Source organism: Salvelinus alpinus, chromosome 3 (genome assembly GCF_045679555.1).
Source record: "Salvelinus alpinus chromosome 3, SLU_Salpinus.1, whole genome shotgun sequence".
Taxonomy (NCBI): Eukaryota; Metazoa; Chordata; class Actinopteri; order Salmoniformes; family Salmonidae; genus Salvelinus; species Salvelinus alpinus.
The window spans coordinates 30,947,504-30,960,805 of record NC_092088.1 but is presented as its reverse complement, the minus strand read 5'-3'; the positions used below and the strand labels follow the sequence as shown (position 1 = coordinate 30,960,805).

General features: G+C 43.6%; 1 protein-coding gene across 2 annotated transcripts in view; it reads left to right on the top strand.

The window, feature by feature from the left end:
• mto1 (mitochondrial tRNA translation optimization 1) overlaps nt 1-13,302 on the top strand; it is a 29,492-nt gene that overhangs the window by 10,598 nt on the left and 5,592 nt on the right. For both annotated transcript variants that reach the window (XM_071391029.1, XM_071391031.1), the window contains exons 5-12: nt 5,172-5,470; nt 5,738-5,850; nt 5,953-6,143; nt 6,793-6,923; nt 7,348-7,552; nt 8,073-8,244; nt 10,211-10,320; nt 10,504-10,661. In XM_071391029.1, the coding sequence (XP_071247130.1) occupies nt 5,172-5,470; nt 5,738-5,850; nt 5,953-6,143; nt 6,793-6,923; nt 7,348-7,552; nt 8,073-8,244; nt 10,211-10,320; nt 10,504-10,661 (1,379 nt within the window). The remainder of the gene's footprint in view (nt 1-5,171; nt 5,471-5,737; nt 5,851-5,952; nt 6,144-6,792; nt 6,924-7,347; nt 7,553-8,072; nt 8,245-10,210; nt 10,321-10,503; nt 10,662-13,302) is intronic.

The window sequence follows — 13,302 nt, the reverse complement described above, 5'->3', positions numbered from 1 at the left end:
TCACATTGTATGATTTTTAAGTAATTAATTTGCATTTTATTGCATGACATAAGTATTTGATACATCAGAAAAGCAGAACTTAATATTTGGTACAGAAACCTTTGTTTGCAATTACAGAGATCATACGTTTCCTGGAGTTCTTGACCAGGTTTGCACACACTGCAGCAGGGATTTTGTCCCACTCCTCCATACAGACCTTCTCCAGATCCTTCAGGTTTCGGGGCTGTCGCTGGGCAATACGGACTTTCAGCTCCCTCCAAAGATTTTCTATTGGGTTCAGGTCTGGAGACTGGCTAGGCCACTCCAGGACCTTGAGATGCTTCTTACGGAGCCACTCCTTAGTTGCCCTGGCTGTGTGTTTCGGGTCGTTGTCATGCTGGAAGACCCAGCCACGACCCATCTTCAATGCTCTTACTGAGGGAAGGAGGTCGTTGGCCAAGATCTCGCGATACATGGCCCCATCCATCCTCCCCTCAATACGGTGCAGTCGTCTTGTCCCCTTTGCAGAAAATCATCCCCAAAGAATTATGTTTCCACCTCCACGCTTCACGGTTGGGATGGTGTTCTTGGGGTTGTACTCATCCTTCTTCTTCCTCCAAACACGTCGAGTGGAGTTTAGACCAAAAAGCTCAATTTTTGTCTCATCAGACCACATGACCTTCTCCCATTCTTCCTCTGGATCATCCAGATGGTCATTGGCAAACTTCAGACGGGCCTGGACATGCCCTGGCTTGAGCAGGGGGACCTTGCGTGCGCTGCAGTATTTTAATCCATGACGGCATAGTGTGTTACTAATGGTTTTCTTTGAGACTGTGGTCCCAGCTCTCTTCAGGTCATTGACCAGGTCCTGCCGTGTAGTTCTGGGCTGATCCCTCACCTTCCTCATGATCATTGATGCCCCACGAGGTGAGATCTTGCATGGAGCCCCAGACCGAGGATGATTGACCGTCATCTTGAACTTCTTCCATTTTCTAATAATTGCGCCAACAGTTGTTGCCTTCTCACCAAGCTGCTTGCCTATTGTCCTGTAGCCCATCCCAGCCTTGTGCAGGTCTACAATTTTATCCCTGATGTCCTTACACAGCTCTCTGGTCTTGGCCATTGTGGAGAGGTTGGAGTCTGTTTGATTGAGTGTGTGGACAGGTGCAGTTAATACAGGTAATGAGTGGAGAACAGGAGGGCTTCTTAAAGAAAAACTAACAGGTCTGTGAGAGACGGAATTCTTACTGGTTGGAAGGTGATCAAATACTTATGTCTTGCAATAAAATGCAAATTAATTACTTAAAAATCATACAATGTTGATTTTTGTTTTAGATTCCGTCTCTCACAGTTGAAGTGTACCTATGATAAAAATTACAGACCTCTACATGCTTTGTAAGTAGGAAAACCTGCAAAATCGGCAGTGTATCAAATACTTGTTCTCCCCACTGTATGTCAATAACATATTAATGGACATATACAGTGAAAGAGCAGCAGTAAAATGTCCCTTAACATAACTTTGCCAACTGACTAATAATGAATTATATCAGAATAGAGAGTCTGAAAACAATCATTGTTAAAATATGGAGAGTCCGGGTGCTGGTAAACAGCAACACGTGAAGAGATGTTTTCTCGGTGCTTCGATCCAGGGCGAACAATTTACTATTAATACTTGACCAACACCTCCCCCACCGTGTTAATTTTGTAATATTTAATTTGGAATCGAACCCAATTTACTAATCTGGCATTTTTTTCAGTTTCCCCCCCCCCTTTAATTGTAAAATGTCGAGACAACAAGGGCCGCAGGCCACAAAGGAGCAGGCCTCTGCTGAAGCCTCGGGCTCGCCTGACACGGACTCTGATCCCCCCCGACCTAGCCATGGTAATGGCGGCTATCATTCAATCTGAACAGACTGCGCTGGCTAAGGTGGAGTCATTATCCACTGATCTATCCGCACAAATAGCTATCCTCACAACCGAGGTCAACATAAAGATCGACTCCGTTAAAGAAGACTTGGCGAGACATGACACCCGTCTGAATAGCCTGGAAGGCGGCGCAAATATTTATTCCGACAAAAAGGTTTTAAATTATCTGGTAATGCCAATATGGAATACTATCAAACGCATCTCAAAGATGCTCTCTGGTGGTCAAACTAGCAGTAACAGAAGAAATGGCTGATAATTAAATGACGTACCACAGAATGCTGCAGCAGCACGCAGGGTGTGCCGCAGTATGACGCAACATTTAAAGGAGGAACCACTGTACATCCACAGGAGGACAGGCAACATAATACTAACTAGCTATTGTGGGCTCATACTGTAACCCTGCACTAGTCGTGCTAACGCGACCAAGGACCAACTAGTGAATTCATATCTTGATTAGAAACGTGCCTCCACCCTGCTGCCCAAAAAATGACAATTATTCATCCACGCAGGGTACACACTACCGTTCAAAAGTTTGGGGTCACTTAGAAATGTCCTTGTTTTTGAAAGAAAAGCACATTTCTTTTGTCCATTACAATAACATCAAATTGATCAGAAATACAGTGTAGACATTTAATGTTGTAAATGACTATTGTAGTTGGAAACAGCTTTTTTTTTTATTGTTATGGAATATTCTACATGGGCATGTTAGCTAATCCAAATGTATCATTAGAAAACCCTTTTGGAATTGTGCTGATTTTAAAGAAGCAATAAAAGTGTCCTTCTTTAGACTAGTTGGAGCATCAGCATTTGTGGGTTCGATTACAGGCTCAAAATGGCCAGAAACAAAGAACTTTCTTCTGAAACGCGTCAGTCTATTCTTTTTCTGAGAAATGAAGGCTTTTCCATGCGAGAAATTGCCAAGAAACTGAAGATCTCATACAACTCTGTGTACTACTCCCTTCACAGAACAGAAACAGACACCACACAAGTTCTCAACTGGCAGCTTCATTAAATAGTACCCGCAGTCCCAATGTTTGTTGTGACATACGTGTACAATGAAATCCTTCCTAGTCAGAAACTGCCACAGACACTTACCCAGGCGACTATTTTGGTTTTGCTTAAAAAAGACGAATCCCCTAGACTGTGGCTCATACCGCCCTATAATTATTTTGTGCTGCAATTATAAAATTCTCACTTAGGTCCTCTCGTGCCGTTTAGAGACAGTGATGCCTAATAATTAACTGACCAAACCAGATTTATCTCAGTTAGGCAATCCTTCTATAATTATATTTAATGTTCTTTATTCTGAGTGGGAATATCTATTTACAGTACTGGAGAGATTTGGATTTGGCCCGTCATTCCTTTCCTGGATTAAGATTTTGTACTCGTCCCCAGTGGCTTCTGTTCGCACCAACAATGTTACCTCCAGCTACTTCCCTCTCCACAGGGGGGGCAGGCAGGGTTGCTGTTTATCCCCTTTCCTATTTGATATGACTATTGAGCATCTTGCTATAACATAACTCACAAGTTGTCCTTATATGCAGACGATCTTCTTTTATACTCTTGGACATGCTACAAGGTTTTGGCACATTCTCTGGTTATAAGTTAAACCTAACAAAAGTGTGCTCCTCCCCATTAATCAGTTAGCAGAAGGTATTGGGAATGCCAACTTCCCATTTAAGGTGGAGCATCAGGTCTCTACTTATTTGGTGATAAAGGTCACACACTCATTTAAGGCTCTGTTTAAATATAACTTCAAAACACTCCTGGAGCGCACTAAGCAGGATTTCATAAGGTGGTCGTCTCTTCCCATTTCATTAACAGGTCGCATTAATTCTGGTAAGATGACTGTACTACCTAGTGTAGCAGGCTCAATGAGGTGTGGTTTCCACGTCACCAAGTTCAATAACAAAACACGCACACGAGCACAACTAGAATACAAATGGGCAATTTATTAGGGAGATTGGCACAGTGTGGGAAAGGGGGGAATTCAGCAACCAGTCCACAATCCGTTCTCATTGCCCGTTCTGTTCTCCAGGGGCAGGAAGTCCATATAAGGCTTGGTTAGGTACACTGTGCATGGCTCCCGACAAAAGTTAGACTTAACCTGGTCCCCATTAATACAATACGTGGAGAGCCTGCCTTTTACTCAGTGTAATTTGCGTAGTTTGGTAAGCAGTGATGTCTGTTCTAGTGGCCATTTGTGCTGATAATAATTTTTATACAACTTTTTTTCCCATAGTTTTTGTTTCTATTACTGTTTGTTTCTTTCCTATTTAACTTACTTTTATAGATGCCTTGGTGGGTGGTGGGTGGTGTGGAGGGAGGGAGGGTATGGATGGGAGAATGAGGGGTTGGGGTTGTACTGCTTTTGTTGTTATATCTGAAAATCTATAAATCTATATATTTTTTTTAAATAAATAAAAAATATGGAGAGTCAGATGGGGCCATATACACTGAGTGTACAAAACATTAGGAACACCTTCCTAATATTGAGTTGCACACCCTTTTGCCCTCAGAACAGCCATAATTCGTTGGGCCATGGACTCTACAAGATGTCGAAAGCGTTCCACAGGGATGCTGGCCCATGTTGACTCCAATGCTTCCCACAGTTGACCAAGTTGGCTGGATGTCCTTTGGGTGGTGGACCATTCTTGATGCACACGGGAAACTGTTTAACCTGAAACCTAGCAGCATTGCAGTTCTTGACACACTCACGCCGGTGCGACTGACTTAAAAATCCTTCTTTAACCTGTCTCCTCCCCTTCATCTACACTTAAAGTGGATTTTACAGGTGACCTCAATAAGGGATCACAGCTTTCACCTGGATTTACCTGGTCAGTCTATGTCATGGAAAGTTCCTAATGTTTTATATACTCAGTGTACATTGCACACGTCAATGTCTCAATCTGAGTTAACTTTCTTTTTTTTTTTCTTTATGTATTTATTTTCTCCCTGCTGTGATATAATTTGAAAGATCTTATTTAAACCATCTTATAATCCCTCCTGAGTCTCAGCCACAATTTACATGTGGATGTTTCACTGAAGATACAGTAAACTCCCTGTAATTTTTTGGAGAGGATGTTTGTAAATCTATTCGACTCCCCGTCTCATAATGTCTACATACAGTATTTATAAAGTCTAGGTCTGGGATTTTCACACCAAATGTTGAAGCACAAACCCTGAATATTATAGCAGCTTATACTTAAGGATGCTATGTTTCAAATGTTCCTTTAGGACATATTCTCTCTATTCTCTCCTCTTAGTGGATGGAAGCCACCCCATCTTGTCCAGCTCAGTGGTACTTACCACTGGCACTTTCCTGTCCGGCTCCCTCTTCATGGGCCAAACCACCTCTCCCGGGGGGAGGATGGGGGACGCCCAATCATGTGCCGGACTTTCATACACACTGAAAGAGACATTGGGGTTGAGGGTGGGTCGGCTGAGGACTGGCACACCCCCTCGGATAGTGAAGGAGTCCGTAGATCTGTCCTTGGCTCAGCTCCAAGCCCCGGACAAACAGCCCACTCCCTTCAGTTTTCTCAACACGCACACCCACTGCAAGGTAAAAACTACAAAGAAAGACTACAACTGCCAATATGCCAACATAAAACATTACACCCGGCAAATATTGTTTTTGGGTTAATTCGAAGGTAAAGATGTACTGCTGCACATTTGCAATATTGAATTTGACTCTTTGCACTTAATTGGATTTCAGGTATTTCTAAATGTTATTCTTTAAGAACCAGACAAAATTATAAACAAAATGTTGCGTAATACACCTTAAATTCTCTAGAAGCTGGCTGTGATGCTAACATGCTATGCCCTGTAGCCAGAAGAGCAGCTCCCCTGCTACCTGATCCACACCACACCTGGAGTGGAGAGAGTGGTCAGGGAGAGTGTCCACCTCAACTGTCACATACAGCAGGACGCCAAAGGTCCCAGGTACATGCAGACAGAGACACACTCACCCACACACACAGTAAACTGTGTGTAAACTGTGTACACATTACTTTACACACTGAATTCTGTCTTTCCTCCTCTTAGATACTGTCCCTCCATCGAGTCGCGAGTGCTGCGGTTTCCGGGGCGACGGCACCAGGTGTGGCTGGAGCCGGAAGGTTTGACCTCTGACCTGTTGTACCCCCAGGGCCTGTCCATGACCATGCCCCCTGACGTGCAGCTCCGCCTCCTTAGGGAGATCCCCGCCTTGCACCGAGCCGAGATCCGCACTCCTGGTATGCAGCCCTAAATACAGACACCCACTCTGTGTCCCAATAATCTGTCCTTTCTCCTGAAGTGTGCACTTGTTCACTTCCAATCCAATGAGTGAGTGGGAAGAGTGCAGGCAGACAAATGGTATGCAGAATCTCAGGTCAACCTATCCCGTACCCCTTGACTGTTTATGCACCTTCCTAGATCTGAAAGAATTGGATGGGCGTTAACAATATAGTAATAGCTCCACCTTGCTAGCCTTCTTGTATGCTAAGTAGGATTTTTGCCATTTTACTTACACCCATCCAGTTCTTTCAAGTCTGAGGAGGAATCCAGAAGTTAACTCTAACTGCTGAACTTTCGATCAGATTTAAGTGCACCTGTTAGACACAGTTATCATCAAGCTTGATTGACCTAAACATGTTTTAGTTCGCTGCCTACAACTACATTAGCACTCTCCGAGGTGTGTCATTGCGGTTGTTTTGGAGAGACTACACTATAGTTGGACTGCGCTTAACCACTGATCTACAAATCACCTTCCATCCCAAATAACTACTCATTATTATGTGAAATAACTAAAGTTATGAAGTTTAGCGATTCTGCGTCTCACCTTGCTCAAACTGATTTCCTCAAACACGCCGATTATAACCTCCTTATCTCTCTGGATTCCAGGTTACGGGGTGCAGTATGACTTTGTGTGCCCCACCCAGCTGACTCCGTCTCTGCAGGTGAAGAGCACTCAGGGGCTCTTCCTCGCGGGTCAAATCAACGGCACCACGGGCTACGAGGAAGCAGCCGCACAAGTAGGGGTTAAATCTGTTCTAATCTGGGACACCTGGGTCCCAGGTGTTCCAGATTCTTATTGGGCAAGTACAGGTATTCCCTCCCTGTTTTAGTCTGTTTTCTGCCATTTGGTGCCTAGACTCTCTGGCCAAGAAACGGTGACATTAATTGTTCACTTTACTATCAGAAAAGAAAACCAGCAGCACTCTTGGACTGAAGGCTGTTAGCAGAATAGCCATTTTACATGTTTACCATTTTGGTCATTTAGCAGACGTGCTTATCCAAAGCGACTAACAGTACAGCGTGTGCATAAATATTTTGTATGATCACTGTGGGACTTACACTCTCAACCTTGGCAATGCTACCAGCCGTTTGCCACACTTTACCAACTGACCCACCACAGGACCCTACAATATATGCTACAACAAACCCATTTCTCTCCAGGGCTTGTGGGCGGGGGTGAATGCAGGTCGGACGGCCCTCTCCCTGCCCCCCATGGCACTGTCTCGTACCCAGAGCTACATCGGGGTGCTGATCGATGACTTGGTGGGCCGAGGGGTGACAGAACCTTACCGCATGTTCACTAGCCGCGCCGAGTTCAGAACCTACCTCAGGCCCGACAATGCAGACCTCCGTCTCACCCCCAGAGGTATCATAATGTGTGTTTCTGACAGTACCCAACTACTGGGTGCACTTGTTTTGGCTTACATAGGGCCCCGGGTAGGTGGAGTTTGCATATTTTAGACCATTCCATTGGCCCCAAAAGGAAATCTCCACCCACCCGGGTCACAGGGCAAGCTAAAACAAACACACTCCAGTAATGTAGTGATACATGAACAGAGTGTATTATTGTCTGTGTTCAGTTGAGGTCAAGCATGAGTCACTGACAGGAAATCCAGCAGCTTGGAGCTTAATATTGTTAACAAAGTGCACACTGTCATTGGCTGCATAGGTTTATAAGATAAGAAAATGATTACTGTCATTAGCCAACTGGAGGAATTTTAAGACATATTGCATCTCTGGCCATGATCGACTGATCACAGACTGAGCAATCTTACTGATACAAATAATGGTCAGTCTGCAGTCACCAACTGCAATGTAGTCAATCTCAAAATTCCATGTCAGACTTTGTGGATTAATAATATTTGACCTTTGACCCGGTCTGCAAGGGTTTGAGGAGGTGGGCTGCGTGACTTTGCAGCGATACAAGAAAGCAGTAAGTGTGAGGGACGGCCTCCAGGAAGCTCTGATGGCCCTGCAGTCCGTGGCTCTATCCTCCACCCGCTGGAGAGAGAAGCTGGGCAACATCAGCCTGAGTGAGAACAAGAGCACCACCTTAAAGTGAGTAGGAAGTGGTTCAGCATGCATTTACTGGGATGCACTCAGCAGAAAACAATGTGGGACGTTTAGATAGAAATATACAGTGTATTCAGACCCCTTGACTTTTTCCACATTTTGTTACATCACAGCCTTATTCTAAAATGGATTAAATATATACACTGCTCCAAAAAATAAAGGGAACACTTAAACAACACAATGTAACTCCAAGTCAATCACACTTCTGTGAAATCAAACTGTCCACTTAGGAAGCAACACTGATTGACAATACATTTCACATGCTGTTGTGCAAATGGAATAGACAAAAGGTGGAAATTATAGGCAATTAGCAAGACACCCCCAATAAAGGAGTGGTTCTGCAGGTGGTGACCACAGACCACTTCTCAGTTCCTATGCTTCCTGGCTGATGTTTTGGTCACTTTTGAATGCTGGCGGTGCTTTCACTCTAGTGGTAGCATGAGACGGAGTCTACAACCAACACAAGTGGCTCAGGTAGTGCAGGTCATCCAGGATGGCACATCAATGCGAGCTGTGGCAAGAAGGTTTGCTGTGTCTGTCAGCGTAGTGTCCAAAGCATGGAGGCGCTACCAGGAGACAGGCCAGTACATCAGGAGATGTGGAGGAGGCCGTAGGAGGGCAACAACCCAGCAGCAGGACCGCTACCTCCGCCTTTGTGCAAGGAGGAGCACTGCCAGAGCCCTGCAAAATGACCTCAAGCAGGCCACAAATGTGCATGTGTCTGCTCAAACGGTCAGAAACGTCGCTGCACAGATATTTTCAGGCTCTGGCTGGGCCACTCGAGGAAATTCAAAGACTTGTCCCGAAGCCACCTGCATTGTCTTGGCTGTGTGCTTAGGGTCGTTGTCCTGTTAGACTGGGGCAAAGGTTCACTTTCCAAAGTCCTGAGCGCCATGGAGCAGTTTTTCATCAAGGATCTCTACTTTTCTCCGTTCATCTTTTCCTCAATCCTTACTAGTCTCCCAGTCCCTGCCACTGAAAAATATCCCCACAGCATGATGCTGCCACCACCATGCTTCACCGTAGGTGCCAGGTTTCCTCCAGATGTGACACTTGGCATTCAGGCCAAAGAGTTCAATGTTCGTTTCATCAGACTAGAGAATCTTGTTTCTCATTGTCTGAGAGTCCTTTAGGTGCCTTTTGGCAAAATCCAAGTGGGCTGTCATGTGCCTTTTACTGAGGAGTGGCTTCCGTCTAGCCGCTCTGCCATAAAGCCCTGATTGGTGGAGTGCTGCAGAGATGGTTGTCCTTCTGGAAGGTTCTCCCATCTCCTCAGAGTAACTCTGGAGCTCTGTCAGAGTGACCATTGGGTTCTTGGTCACCTCCCTGACCAATGCTCTTCTTCCCTGATTGCTCAGTTTGGCTGGGCGGCCAGCTCTAGGAAGAGTTTTGGTGGTTCCACACTTCTTCCATTTCGGGAAATGCTGGAGGCCACTGTGTTCTTGGGGACCTTCAATGCTGCAGACATTTTTTGGTACCCTTCCTCAGATCTGTGCCACGACACAATCTGCAAAAATGTCTATATGGGCTATTGTTTGTAGATTTAGGATTTTTTATTTAGTCCATTTTAGAATAAGATTGTAACGTAACAAATCAAGGTGTCTGAATACTTTCCAAATGCACTGTATGACATGTAGAATACATTTTTTTAGGAAATGTCTCTGGAACATTCAACAAGGTTTGCCTATATAGCCCTGACTTTCTATTGTTCTATGTATGGGAACAGTATCCTTAAAACATCCGTATCTGGTATTTGTGTACACACACAGGTTGTCAAGAAGATAGTGACTCCTCATTCTGAAACAGACTAACATTCTGAAACAGACTAACAACACTGCAACCTATGCGTCACGTCTTACTACATTTTCAAAATACCTTTCTATTTTCTCAAGCAGAGGTGTATATAGTCTGTTCATTAACCTTTACTATACCATTTATCTTTCTCTCTCAGTGGTTTGGATCTGTTGCAATACAAAGATGTGTCCTTTGAAATGTTGGCCTCCGTCTTCCCAGAGTGCCTTTCACAATATTTTGAGTACTCACAACGACTCAAGATTGAAGGTAACGGCTCTTTTTAAGTCTCAATCAGTCTGCGTCTGAAAGGGCAGTCTATTTCCTACATAGTGCACTACTTTTGTGGCTCTGGTCAAAGGTAGTGCACAATATAGGGAATAGACTGTCATTTCAGACACGCACTCGGCACGTTTTAAAGTAAAGTTTAACAGACAGCTTTGTGGCTTTCAGCTGTGTACAGACCCCACTGCGAGAAGCAGAGTCGAGAGATGGAGAGAATACGGAGGGAGGAAAGTCTGTCTCTCCCCTCTGACATGGACTACCTCTCCTTACCAGTGTCCCTCTCTCAGGAGGTCAGAGAGATACTGGACCGAGTCAGGCCCAACACTGTGAGTCTCAGTAAAACTACAACATAAACCACATTCCCATCCACAGTTTATGCGAGTAAAGTCATATTGAAAAAATATATAATTAGGACAACTGATGGAAACAGGAAGTTTCGGTAAAATGTTATAAATACCGACAGATAATGTGTTTGATCGACAAACTGGGCTATTTTCTTTGTCAGTAAAATGAATTATGCTAGAAATGGTGGTGGAAACATATAAAATTGTATTTGTTACATGCGCTGAATACAACAGGTGTTGACCTTACCGTGAAATGCATATTTACGAGCGCTTAACCAACAAAGAGTTAAAAATAAATAAAGTGTGAAATAAACTAAAGGAAAAATAGTAACAAAAAATAATAAGGCTATATACAATCAGTACCGAGTCAATGTGCAGGGGTACGGGTTAGTTGAGGTAATGTGTATACGTAGGTAGGGGTAAAGTGACTATGCATAGATAAGACAGAGTAGGGTGTTGAAAGTGCACTGTGATGAGCTTGATGCTCATTTCCAATAAATATCGAGGGTCTTATTCTGATGACCTGATCAATGCTTGACTGCTGTTTGACAAATAAATATTCTCATTCTTATCCATAATAATCTCATCATGTAGACTAGACTGCACTGTATCTGCGAGCTGTTGGCTGGAGCACACGTACCTCCTCTGGTCTTGTTACGTTTGCTATTTAACACAACAGTTTGTGACAAAACTATCAGCAGTTGAAAATGGGATGGAAACAAATTCGGTACATGAAAACTTAAGTGAAAAATGAAATTTTATGTGCACTACGTCATTGCACAGATTTCTATCCGCAATAAGTCCGTTTGGTGGGGAAAATTGGCATATTTTCTTTATGGGGATTTTAGAATATTTTCATAAATCTGTCGCCAATTGGATGGAAACTTAGCTACAGCTAGTAATTTTTTTATGACAAAAAAATATATAACTGACCGAGTGTGACGTGCGCCCATGTCCGGACACTCATACTTGCGTCCTAAATAGGTTGTTTGGGTATGCGAAAATAAAAAAAAGTGTGACCCATGTGTTTGACAACAGCTGATAATCAGATAAGGTGATGGGCTGTACCAAAATGAACAAATGACAATTGCGCATTCGATGAGACATTCTCAGTGTGGGTGAGCCTAGTATGTTGTTACTTGTTGCTTACTGCATACATTTTATCTAAACAATGCATTCTAAATAGTATGTAGTATACAGTATGTAGTTTTAGTGGTAAGTGGTAAGCAAGACCGATTCCAGACACAGCCTAGGTGTTGTGAGATAGGCCTTATATAATGACATGTTACACTACCACAATATAGTAAATAGATCTAACACCCTTCATAAGAATCCCAGTGGTTATCCAAATCTTCACCTGCTAAATGAGGTGTCCAAACTCTTAAGACTACAGTGCCAGTCAAGTTTGGACACACCTACTCATTCAAGGGTTTCTTTATTTTTTACAATTTTCTACATTGTAGAATAATAGTGAAGACATCGAAACTATGAAATAACACATATGGGCTCATGTAGTAATCAAAAACAGTGTTAAACAAATCAAAATATATTTTAGATTCTTCAAAGTAGCCACCGTTTGCTTTGATTACAGCTTTGCACACACTTGGCATTCTCTCAAACAGCTTCACCTGGAATGCTTTTCCTAACAGTCTTGAAATAGTTCCCACATATGCTGAGCACTTGCTGGCTGCTTTTCCTTCACTCTGCGGTCTAACTAATCCCAAACTACCTCAATTGGGTGGAGGTCAGGTGATTGTGGAGGCCAGGTCATCTGATGCGGCACTCCTTCACCTGTTCAAATAGCCCTTACATAGCCTGGAGGTGTGTTGGGTCATTGTCCTGTTGAAAAACAAATGATACTCCCACTAAAGTGCAAACCAGATTGGATGGTGTATCGCTGCAGAATGCTGTGGTAGTCATGGTAGTTAAGTGTGCCTTAAATTCTAAATTAATCACAGACAGTGTCACCAGCAAAGCACCCCCACACCATCCTACCACCTCCTCCGTGCTTTACAGTGGGAACCACACATGCAGAGATCATCCGTTCTCCTACTCTGTGTCTTACAACACGGCAGTTGGAACCCAAAATCTCCAATTTGGATTCATCAGACCAAAGGACACATTTCCACCGGTCTAATGTCCATTGCTTATGTTTCTTGGCCCAAGCAAGTCTCTTCTTCTTGGTGTAGTGGTTTCTTTGCAGCAATTCGACCATGAAGGCCTGATTCACAAAGTCTCCTCTGAACAGTTGATGTTGAGATGTCTGTTACTACAAATTTTATTTGTCACATGCGCCGAATACAACAGGTGCAGACCTTAGTGAAATGCTTACTTACAAGCCCTTAACCAACAATGCGGTTTTAAGAAAATCCCCCCCCCCCCCCAAAAGAATTGTAATAAGAATAACAAATAATTAAAGAGCAACAGTAAATAACAATAGCGGGGATATATATACAGGAGGTACCGGCACAGAGTCAATGTCAGGATGCTCTCGATGGTGCAGCTGTAAAATCTTTTGAGGATCTGAGGAACCATGACAAATCTTTTCAGTCTCCTGAGGAGGAATAGGTTTTGCCGTGCCCTATTCACGACTGTCTTGGTGTGCTTGGACCATGTTAGTTTG